General features: G+C 35.7%; 1 protein-coding gene across 12 annotated transcripts in view; it reads left to right on the forward strand.

The window, feature by feature from the left end:
- The window catches only part of Obsc (Obscurin), a 46,949-nt gene that overhangs the window by 20,129 nt on the left and 14,228 nt on the right, over positions 1-12,592 (forward strand). For 10 of the 12 annotated variants that reach the window (XM_083039782.1, XM_083039781.1, XM_083039783.1 and 7 more), the window contains 13 exons: positions 23-104; positions 931-1,026; positions 3,475-3,567; positions 5,162-5,326; positions 5,567-5,704; positions 5,790-6,654; positions 7,035-7,283; positions 7,844-7,879; positions 8,816-9,061; positions 9,234-9,375; positions 9,562-9,959; positions 10,828-11,732; positions 11,881-12,460. In XM_083039782.1, coding sequence (XP_082895908.1) covers positions 23-104; positions 931-1,026; positions 3,475-3,567; positions 5,162-5,326; positions 5,567-5,704; positions 5,790-6,654; positions 7,035-7,283; positions 7,844-7,879; positions 8,816-9,061; positions 9,234-9,375; positions 9,562-9,959; positions 10,828-11,732; positions 11,881-12,460 — 3,995 coding nt within the window. The remainder of the gene's footprint in view (positions 1-22; positions 105-930; positions 1,027-3,474; positions 3,568-5,161; positions 5,327-5,566; positions 5,705-5,789; positions 6,655-7,034; positions 7,284-7,843; positions 7,880-8,815; positions 9,062-9,233; positions 9,376-9,561; positions 9,960-10,827; positions 11,733-11,880; positions 12,461-12,592) is intronic. The other 2 variants (XM_083039773.1, XM_083039774.1) reach the window with 2 other exon arrangements.

A 12,592-nucleotide genomic window follows, 5' to 3' on the forward strand; every position in this document is an offset into this window, starting at 1 on the left:
AATTAATTCCGGCCTTACTTAGATCGTTCGGCAGGGTGTTGATCGAGGGTGTCAAGTATTATGCGGATCAACCACGTATGCTCGGCAGAACTTTCTTGAGACTGGTAAGTTTCAATTTATATCGTTAATTGTTAAAAGAATATTATGCTAATTTCCGCATTAAGTAGCATTAATTCAGTAATTTCGAATTATATTTGAAAACAATTGCTCTTTCCTCTTAATTCTATATATTTTTAAATTTTTAATTCAGTATTTTATAAATGTTAGATTAAGAGGAGCAATTGTTCGCAAATAAAAAAAAGATATAACGATTTTGAATAATAGAATTATTAAAGTGATTATCTTAATCATAATTAATTACAATAAGTCAATTTTATTTAAAATATCAATAATGTGTATGTATTATGTTACAGATGTCGAAGAAAATTTTGCACCATTTTTGAATTTTCTAAATTGGATATGAAATCGTTTATCACATGATAAATATTAATTTTATATAATGACATAAACGTGATGATATATTTGAGTTAATAAAATTAGTTACTTTAATAAAACCAGTGTTTATTTTTCGAACTATATGGAATCGTTACTGCTATCCATATTATATTTATCAGTGATATAATACGTGATTGACGAGACATATATCTCGTTTATAAAAAAAACCTGGCAATACAGAAAGATAATAAAGATTTATCACTGATAATGAGATCTTTAATTCAGTCGATCATCTGAGAAAAAATGTATGATATCTCTATCTTAGAGCGAAAATAAAAACAAATAAAGTGGTGCAAAACATTTCTTTGATATGTGTGTCGAACTATACTCGTGAAAATATACAAAGTAAAAGAATTTTTACGACTATACTTCAAGATCATATAACTGATGTTTGAATAGAAACACTGATTGTAATAAAATGTCATTCTATTCCAGGAGAGAGATTTTGACAAGCACGTGGCGTACTGCAGGGACGAGCCAGCTGCTCAGGAATTTCTTCAGACAAACAACGAAGCACGCGAATACTTCGAGGTAAGTTTTTTGTTTTATTATTATTATTGCAGAAATTAAAATGTAATTCAAGTAAAGCAAAAATTAAGAAAATATTATATTTAAACTTCTACAATTTTTTCATATTTGTATTATTTCTTTTAATTTTTTTTATTAACCAATAATTTTCTATTAATCAATAAGACTATTGTCATTTCTAATTAAGTACTAACTTTAAATTGAGGTGAGACTGAAACACGAGATGCAATTTCAAGTCAGATTGAATTAATATTATATTCATCGAGATAAAACGAGACGTTAATATCATTAAATTAAACATGAATCATAACAAGTTGGCATTATGTATAACGATGTTAATATATTCCAAAAATATTCAAATATTTATTTGCATTCAGATGCATAATTAAAAATTGTTATAAATATCAAATATTAGATATAATAAAACAAATATATAAAAAGAAACATAAATTAAATTATTATTTAAAATTTAGATCTAAATATAATACTAATATATTAAAATACTAAATTCATATATTATATATAAAAATATAAATTTCAATATTACAATAATAATTTTTTGATATACAGAGATAGTATATTTAAAAAAATGATTACTGTAAATTGCCGCAATATTTATTTTATCGTCTGCTTTAATTAGGTATTATAAGTAAACTAAGACTGAATAATACTCTGTAATTTGTCAAATTAAATGTGACACGCATGTTGCGAATTTTCTACGTGGTTCCATGTTCGATTGCTGCGGCGGTATGGATTGGAGAAAATGAAATGTAATTATATAACAGACGGGGATATGCGGGCGTGTGTCCAGCCCTCAAAATAGCTGAGTTTATTCTTAACGGACGGAACATCTTTCGTCCGTCTTGCTTACGGCTGATAGTATCGAGATGCATACTACTGAAAAATGCATTTTTATTAAAGTCAAGGATACAATAGACAAAATATCATAACATGACACATTATACAGTGCTATGATATCGCAGTAAAAAATATTTCATATTAAATGCATTTCTTTTTTCATAAATTTTTCTTTAAAAATTTATTAATTATTTCTAATGTAGTATAATTTTCTAAATATTTTTTTGAGGCATTTGTTATTTATTGGACAGAGAGATTATAATTTTAGTATTAAGGAAAGAGATACTTTGCAAGTTTTTTTTAAAGATATTATTCTAATCAATTTGGGGGAAAATTAAGTTTAATAAAATAACATATATAAGGTATTTCCTTGAATCTTCTACAACGTTTAACGCGAAATAATGTGCGCAAATATTTCAGATTCTTAACGGGCTATTTTTTATCCACGGATTTTTTTGCATTCTGTAAATTTATGTTTTGTGAAGGGAGAGGGAGAAAAAATTTCCTATGTAGAAGGTAGAAGGTAATCGAAAGGCGACTGAAAGAACCCAGGATCCGGAGCCTAACCAAGGGTATTGACGATCCGCACAATCTTCGTGTTGTTTTTGCGTGTGGTCAGTCGCACACGAAACCGTCCGGCATCTAAGTATAGCCGTTGCCGTATCGGTCCTCCTAGTATGTTGCGACGAGTTGCGAGAGATTCCTCCTCAGTACCGCGAACCACTGACCACCACGCACCGTGTATGCGAGCGTGAAGATCCTCAGAATCCGATCGGGCGTCGATCGGGACTCCCGAAGGAGGCAGTTCGTTCGCGATCAACACGACGAAATATTCCGATCGATAGACCAGATCTCCCGAGGTGTTTCTTCCAAGGTGCGCGTCTAATAGAGAAGTTCTCCAAGCGTTCTCCAAGCGTTCTCCAAGCGTTCTCCAAGCGTTCTCCAAGCGCGTTGTTCTGGTACCAAAGTCGCGAGGCGTCAATCTTCGCGCGCATCAACCCTCACATCTCTGATGACACACGCGCGCGCGCACGTATGTGAGGGTGACACACGCACCCGTATGTTGCACGCAAAATCCAGTCACACATCCAAAAATACAGTTGTTCTAGGCAGAACTCTCTAGTGTTGCTGCCGGTATCGAATTACGTTCGTTGTGGCGCGAATCGTCGAAATATCTCGATCCTGCTTAATTCGAGAACGCGCCGGGATCGTTGCTTCTGGTACACGTTTTTTCTTACAAGTGGCGATATTTTTTTAATTACTCTAATTGTAAATAGTTTTCGATATACTAAGATACCGTTAATGTGTACTACGTGTTTGTGCGAGAGTTTCAAGTTTGAACTTTTGCGTTAAATTTTATATTTACGGAAAAATTGCAAGCAGAATATCATAGTTTCAGTTTGACATCGTGTAGATCTCAACAGACTCATAAGGATAATAAAGAAATTTTTTAGTGATTCCTGACAGAAATTAAAAGTTTGAATTTGTTGTTTATAATTTATTATATATATTTCTTTCTCCCAAGCGCGTCTGTATGTAATATTTAAAAAATGGACATTCTAATTATTCGTGCCATCGCTTCCTTTCTTGCAGGAGTTGAGCCAGACTCTGGGCGACGACAAAAGTACATCAGAACATTTAAAGCTCCCGATACAACGCATAAACGATTACCAGCTTCTGCTAAAGGTATGCTGTATATTTTACTTTCGTTTTATTATCAAATCATCATAAAAATTCATCTCAGAATCTCGTTATCGTCGTTTGTAATAATAGGAACATATCGTATATTAATTTAATACAGAAAATAATATTTGTCGAGAGTTTGAGAAACATCTCAAAAAGATTATTTTTGAAAATGAATAAATATCTATTTAAATGTAACGCACTTGATATTTTTTTTATTATAGTCCATGAAAATGAGACAATCAGACAGTCGAGTATATATGTAAATGGATGTATAGCACGACCTATATTTCCACATGAATTTTATTGCGTCGGACGGAAATAGCGCGGCGCTAAAGAGCTTTCCAGTTTGCCTTGAAATCGTGTCTCCTCGACACATAATTGCCATCCATTCACTCGGAATATTTATAACGGAGACACGAATTATAAAAATTCGCGTCATTATATAAACAAAAAAAAATCAATATCTTTCAGTAACGTTTGTGTCCTAAATACTAAATTTGATTCCTATCTGCATTTGATTTTTAAAGCACGATGAATAGACGAGGTCTATAGTTAACTATTGCACAGATATAGATATTTCATGTATGTATGTACTTGTGCTCTTACTTATTGCAATGTACACTCTTCTAAGCCAAGTAGATTAATTGTATTAGCATGCGGGCCAATTGCCCGGGAAAATGAGACAAGAACAAGGCGACAACATTTACATTGAATTAAGAAGCGAGTAAGAATGTTTAGTAATTGATAAGTCTCTCTTTTTCTCTATCTTGGCTTATAGTGATTGTTTATTCATATCGCTGCTACAGGTCGCCGTTGTAACAAACGCAAGTTTTAAAATAAACATGGTAAACATTAGCATTATAGCTAGAAGCTTTAAAAATACTTTCGCACTTATTAATCATTGGTATTAACAAGTTTGTTGAATTTAGAACAAGTTTACAGTGATATGATTTCCTCGAAAACAAATTCTTCTTGAATTTTCGCGATCGAAAGTTCCTTGGTGGTAATTTGATACAAGTAATTCTTCTTAATTTGACTTCACAAATTTGCAAATGTATGCTAAGAAAAGATCGTGAATTTGTCGAGGAATGTAAAGTGGCTTTCGATAAATCTGGACACTTCGTATAAAAACGACGCTATAGAAAACATTTCGCGTTTGTGTACGAATGCGTGGGTGTCGTACAAATTTAGCGAGCTAAAAGCGCGTCGTCACAGCAGATTACATCTCCGAGAGAGCTACAATTTTAATTTATGGAAAAATTCTGCGCAAACACGAAAGAGACGTAGTCGAAACATCGCGACAGTTAATAAGCATGTCCAAGTACACAAGATATATACAGGTACACAAGTTAATTCGGTCCAAGGATGAAAGTCAAACCGAGACAAATCTTATTTCGATCGATTCCGGTCGTAAATATAAATCTCGAGTACAGAAATGAATGTATAAGCCAAGAATCATCAATTATCAAACATTCTTGCTTGCTTCTTGTTTCAATACAAATGTCACCTTGTTCTCGTCTTATTTTCCCGGGCAATTGGCCCGCATGTTAATGTATAAATCGATTATATGAATTATTATCGCGCATATTCGCAGGAGCTAGTGAAATATTCGACCCGATTAGGCGAAAACTGCGACGATTTACAAAAGGCGCTGGAATTGATGCTAGGAATCCCTCATAGGGCAACCGATAATAAATTCATAAGCAATATCGAAGGATACAAAGGAAATATTCACAAACTTGGTAGACTACTTACACATGTAAGTACATTTGCGGTAAAAAAATTGTAAGAAAAAAACGACGATTAAGGAATTAAAAATTAATTTATTTTAGGATTTTTTAAAAATTTAGGATTTAAAAAAATTTATTTTTTGACACATATTTTTGATTATTTAATAATTAAAATTATTTTTAATAATCAAAATATATAGATATAAATAAAGAAAATTTCAGCGATTATAATTGATTAGATTGAATAAAAATTATGTTGGTGTTCTCAGGAATGGTACACAGTTATTGACAAAGAAGGAAAAAGCAAAGAGAGGTACTTGTTCCTATTCAAAGCGCGAATTCTCGTTTGCAAAGTCAGACGGATCTCGGAAGATAGATCAGTTTTCGTTCTAAAGGATATTATTCGAGTAAGGAAGTATTGATCGTATCACAATCACGTTGCGATTAAGATACACAGAGCAACGTAATAAATTCGATCACATTTTATTTTAGTTACCGGAAGTAGAAGTAAAGGATCATCCCGGTGACATACGATCCTTCGAACTACACAGCCCGACTATTCCCAATTATCCCATCACTTTAATAGCTCACAAGGATCCCGTGAAAGCTTACTGGCTCAGGGAGATTCGCCAATACGCCAGCGATCTGGTCGCTCTCGCGGAGCACGCAGCGGACGACCTTCAAGTGACCGAGGAAGTACCAGAAGCCAAAGAAGAACTCAAGAGCGACGAGAAGCCGTTGCCGGTTAAGGTTGAACCACAACAAGCGAATCCGGAATCACTCAAAATCCAAGTGAAGGAAGAAGCTAAGGCGAATCCGGGTCCACCAAAGGTAGATTCAATCAAGGATACCAAGGTTGTGGAGAAGCCGATTAAGGTTGAATCACAACAAACAAATCCGGAATCACTCAAACTCCACGAGAAGGAAGAAGCCAAGGCAAATCCGAGTCCACCGAAGGTAGACTCGATCAAGGACTCCACCAAGGTTGTGGAGAAGAGGAAGGACTCTGTGATCAACATATCGGAAGCGAAGAAGACCAAAGTCGAGGAAACGCAAGCAGACCCAGGCCCTCCAAAGACAGATTCGATTAAGGACATCAAGGTTGTGGAGAAGCCAGTTAAGGTTGAACCACAACAAGCGAAGCCGGAATCACTGAAAGTTCAAGCAAAGGAAGAAGCTAAAGCGAATCCACCGAAAGTAGACTCGATCAAGGACTCCACTAAGGTTGTGGAAAAGAGGAAGGACTCTGTGACCAACATATCGGAAGCGAAGAAGACCAAGGTCGAGGAAGCGCAAGCAGACATGTCCCGAAGATACTCCTCGAGTCGATATAGCACCTCCTCGAAAGTCGTGGAAGGTAATAGCTCATTTTATTAAATCACAGAAACGTTCTCTCGTAAATTCGATGTCGCATGTTCGTTAAAGTTGGCGATGTAGATCGATGTTGCGTTGCTATGTAATTGCAGCGCTTATTCCGTGCAATAAAAGTATGATTTACGTGTCTAATTTAAAACTCTAAGAAGTAATATATATAAACTGAAGTAACTAGCAAAATAAAACAAATTATTATCAATCTTTTGAAATTATATTTAAAATTAAAAGGCGATAATTACTTTGTTTCACTCGAATGCCAGAAATAAAAAATATTTCGAGCTCTTTAATCCGACTCTCGCAAATGCACTGTATATATACAATGTCAAGTATAGTAAGATAGTTTTTTAAATATAATATCTGTAGAATACTCGTCAATATCGAGTAGTCGTAATGGCGCATCCACGTACACGGAATCGGCAGCATCCGCCGTCGAGACGAGGATGTCTTCCTCACAAGGAGGCCAGATATCAGAAACAACTGCGTACGAGACTGCGATTATTGGTGGTGCAATAATGGACTCGAAAATCGAAAAGGGAACTGCCAAAGTCACTCTCGGTGCTGAGGCTGGCAAACCGGTGTTTATCAAGACGATAGAGGGATGCAGTGTGGAACGTAAGTATGCAATGTGAAACTTTATTTAGACATCTGTATGTGTCACATGTTTTGTCACTAATATCAAATGTATTATAGCAAAAGTCACCTGTATAAAAACGACTAGAAAGAAATATACTGTTTTTTTTGCTTTTCTCGTAATTATGAGCAAAGTAAGGAACATTAAAAAAATTATTGAAGAAATAAAGCTCCTAATTGACTTTTCATTAAAAAATACAAAAAAATAAAGTAATACAAAAATTTATAGTAACGTAAAATACGTGACATATCTTTGTACAAGATATGTGCATTAAATACTTTGTATTTGTGAATAAATTCCTATTCTAAACATGTTGAATTTATGTGATACAGTATTATTTAAATAAATTGTACATATATAATTATATTGGATAATCTGGCCAATTATGGCAGACAAATTTTTTCAACGAATTTATCCTTATATCACAGTTAATTTGACATTTAGAAAATTGGCGCATTAAATTTTCTACAAATAATTGCAAGAAATAAAGACATATATATCCGATTATTACAAGACATAAGATACATTTTTATTGTTCTAGCGATGCGACCAAAAAAGGCATTGATACACGCTATAGGTAAAGTCACACGTACTTTGCTTAATTATCAGCATTTATTCTCTGCATTTCTTCTATATGTCTCTTTGAAACTTTCCACGACGTTTCTCCTTTAGCCAGCTGAGTCAACTATGCTTTTAGACGTGATACTACATTATGCTGGTCAAACACGCTTCGCCGCTAAATGTTCGCTATATCGACTACGTCTACAGTAAACATTTATATTTCACTACACTGACAAGTTACTCTGACGTCGATCTCAACACAATCACACTCTGACATACTTTTATACATTATACTTTTTTATCATTATTGAAAGTACGTCTTATTTATGGATTTATGTCATAATTTTAACTTAAATTCATAGAATATTTTAACAAGCGACGCTTTATGAAGTGCTGCTTCGATCGTCTCTCTCAAATAATAAAACATCGAGTCATTCCATTACAAATATTTATCTATGTAATATGTATGTATTTTCAATGTTTTATGGCAAACAAGATCTTTTTTGTCATTAAATTCAAACATTGATAACTTCCCCCAATATTTCATATCTTCAAGTATTTCATCAAGTGTTTCATTAAGTATTTCATATCTTGAATTTTGTTCTGTAATGCATTACACATTTATCTTTTCATAAATCACATATTATCGTACAACATTATTTCAATTATACTCGATATACATATAATCAAATGATACAGGTGAATGCTATATCATATTGAACAGAAATATATTAATAACTACATTAAATGCATCCTGGTACATTTTTATATTTAAAAAAAATCGCGTTTAAAAAAAACGATATAAGACATTACTTACATCTGGAATATTTTAGACGCAGAACAGTTATATTTATTATGAATTGTGGACAGATTCTCGCCTCTCATATTTTCATACTCTTCAGAATTACGCGACCTGTCATTGCTTCGCGTTAATTCGAGTGACCTTTTGCAGCTGGAGAAGTTGCAACTTTCGAATGCACATTGTTGACCACCGATCCGACCATCAGGATGCAATGGTTAAAAGATAACAAACCAATGGAGGATAAACTGGCTGATCGCGTCTCCACCACGATGTCTGACGCCACGTGCAAGCTCGAGATCCAGAATGTTCACGAATCAGATACCGGCATATATATTGCACGTGCTCTAAATACAAACGGCGAGGCGACGTGCACTGCTCAATTAGTGGTTCAACAATGTAAGTAACAGAAAAACATTGAAAAAAGAAACCTAAAGGATGTCTGTAAAATTAGAATATCTTTTAAATTTTTCTGTGATGTCTTTTAAATGTTTTTACGTTGAAATAAATACGAGAAAAATGTTTGGCGGAATAATTTTTTTTTGTTTCTTTAAATTTTAAAATATCGCAGTGAGTCCGGAAGAAAAAAAGGCAAGGGCAGACGCAAATGGGCCTATATTTTTGGTGCGTTTGAAGGATACCGAGCTTCTCGAGAATACCTATCTACGCTTCATGATTAAGGTCAAGGGAGAGCCCAATCCAGAAATAAAATTGTAAGTTTAAATTTAATTAAAGGGATGATTAAAATTTATATATTTTAAAATTAGAAACTAAATATTTTTATACAAAAAGAAAAAAGCTACAAGTATTTAAATTATTTTATAATCTATTTACATTATATAACACTGAAGAAAAGCCTCGCGAAGAAAATTGATAAATAAATATGCATTCTTTTTTAGCTTTAAAGACGGCGTCTTAATCGACGCAAATTACGAGCGCGTAAAAATCGTACGCGACAATGCTGAAAAGGGATTTTACGAACTGGTGATTGCCGACGTTCAGAAACAAGATGCTGGGAAATATTCGTGCACAGCTATGAATCGTTATGGCGAGACTACATGCGAAGCGGTGGTGACGGTGACAGATGAAAAGCCGCTATTCTTGGGACTTCCTGAGGGTCTTCTTGAGCTCGGAACCGAACCGAGATTTATTTGGTCACGCGATGGACAGGCGTACGATCCTGAGGAGAGATTTAAGGTTCTTTTCAAAGATAATGAGGACACTCTGGCACTGGTGTTCCAGCATGTAAAACCCGAAGACGCCGGTCTTTATACATGCGTGGCGCAGACTAGCACAGGTAAATTGCAATTATTATTTAAGGAAATTGTAGTGTTATATTTAAATTTTTTAATAAATTTTTTATTTATTTTTTTATTTTGCATGAATAATTTGGAAAGAGAATAATTTAAAATTTCTTGAAAATAGATAAGTCATTAAAATAGCAGTAAATATATATAATTATAATTATATATATATATAATATATATATATATATATATATAATATATATATATATATTATATATATTATAATTATAAAAGAACAAAAAAATAGAATTTTTTACAAGAATCTTTCAATCAAAATATCTGCGCTTTCATTAGATTCGCGCGTCTGTCCACCACGCTACACGTCTCGCGCGAGACTGACCGCAAGACTCTGAGTAGCGGTGTCGCCAAGCGCACCCATACATCCGCCACGCTGCGCGCTTCGCGCGAGACTGATCGTCAGTCTCGCAATCGCAATGTCGAGAATCAGTCTCGCGCGAGACGCGCAGCGTGACGGACGTATAGGCTGCGCTTGGTGATACCGCTGCTCAGCCTTGCAATCAGTTTCGCATGAGATGTGCAGCGTGGTGGATAAAGTATTATAATATATTGTTTACAACATATTACTGTTTTAATAATTATGACATATTATTACTATAAAATTTAATTAGCAAATTACTGCTTTAATAATATTTTTTGACAAAAATTAGCTGATTAAAGCGTTAATTTGATAATTAATTTTTAAAATAATAATATATTAAAAATATTAAAATATAGTGTAATATGTTTTAAATAATATGTTATAATACATTAAACTTGATTAATATTGTTGATAGTTAATAATCTAAGAATTATTTATATTCAAGATATATTAATTTATAATAATTCTCAAATGTGCAGGTAACATTAGCTGCAGCGCGGAGTTAACGGTGCAAGGAGCTGTGAATCAGTTACTGAAGGATCCGGAAAAGCCAAAATTGGAAGCGGAATCGAAGCAGTCAGAAGTGAACATCGGTGGTTCCGCGATGTTAGAGTTGCAGGTGAAGGGTTACCCTAAGCCGGACATCAAGTGGACCAAGGATGGTCAAGAGATCGTGGCCGGTGGTAGGATCAAGTATCTCTGGGAGGACGAGGAGTCTCTCTCGCTGGTGATTAAACAAGTCACCGCCAAAGATGCCGGCGTTTATACCATCACGGCAAAGAACGATCTCGGCGAGGATAGCACCCAGATCGAACTGATCGTCAAGTCCGCGCCGAAGATCACGAAGAAGCAATCCGACATGATAATTCTCATTGAGGATACGGGCACGATGACTGTCCAAGTGGAGGCCACCCCGGCGCCGGAAATTATGTGGTACAAGGACGGTCAGCTAATCGAAGAGAGCGATCGCATCAAGATCGTCAAGGAGAACGGTGATACGTACAAGCTGGTAATCAAGAATGCGAAACTGACGGACGCGGGCTCCTATTCGATCGTCGCGCGAAACGAGGTCAATCAAACGACCGAGATCTGGAAGGTCGGCATCAGATGCCCGCCGAAGATCAAGAAGAGACTCGGTGAGTCGCGAGTGCTCAATGAGGGTGACACGTTGAATCTCTTGATCGAGGTGGACTCCGACGGTGAGCCGACGGTGAACTGGTATAAAGACGGGCAACTTCTAACCGCGAGCGATCGCGTGAAGATGACGAAAAACGGAAACAATTATATACTGATAGTCAATGGTGCGAAGGTGGAAGACGCGGCGGTTTACAAGGCCGAAGTAATAAACAAGCACGGAACCATTTCAGATGAGACGAGAGTCAAAGTATGTAGCTTGATTTTTTAAGAGACTTAAATTGTATTTTAAAATTACCTTTTAAATTCTGTCCGAGAAAATTTTTTGAAATCAACTAAATTAGAATTCAATTTTTTCTTCAATTATTTAATTTAAATACTTTGATACATTTTCGCAGGTACGAGGCGTACCGCGATTCAAGACGAAACTATGCGATATCACCGCGAACGAGGGCGAGCTGAACATCGAGTTTGTGGTCGAGGTCGAAGGTTTTCCGAAGCCGAGCATACACTGGTTCCTGGGCGACGTCGAAATCACGGAGAAGCGCACAGAATACACTCGTGTAGAAGAGGGCGATAATTACAAGCTTATCATCAAGGAGGTGACGAGCGAGCTGAAGGGTCATTATACCTGCAAGGTGCAGAATGAGTACGGCGAGAACTCGAGCAGTTTCAACCTGACAGTAAACACCCGGCCAAAGCTGCTGAAGAAACTGGCGGACGCGAGGTTGAACGAGGGCGAAACGCTGACGCTGACATTCGAGGTGTCCGGTACGCCAGAGCCGGAAGTCAAGTGGTACAAGGACGGAGAAGAGGTGACAGCGGATGCCAGGATTAAGATCACTAGGGATAGTCAGCGCAAGGAGAGCTACGATTTGACAGTGACGCTACTGAAGGGTAGCGATGGAGGCTTATACGAAGTGCGAGCCGAGAATGAGCTGGGTTACGTCACTAGCAAGAGCAAGGTCATCGTAATGAGTAAGTGTCCACGTGTCTTCATCTTTTTAATCCTAGTCCCGGAACTCGATTCTGTTTAACGCGAGCTATAAGTTTGATTGCAAAATTACGATAATGCAATTTATCTAAAAATAATTATTAAGTAAAATAATT

The sequence above is a fragment of the Prenolepis imparis genome, unplaced genomic scaffold (assembly GCF_030444845.1).
Source record: "Prenolepis imparis isolate NDT839.2.m4 unplaced genomic scaffold, iyPreImpa1.0 SCAF_6, whole genome shotgun sequence".
Classification (NCBI taxonomy): Eukaryota; Metazoa; Arthropoda; class Insecta; order Hymenoptera; family Formicidae; genus Prenolepis; species Prenolepis imparis.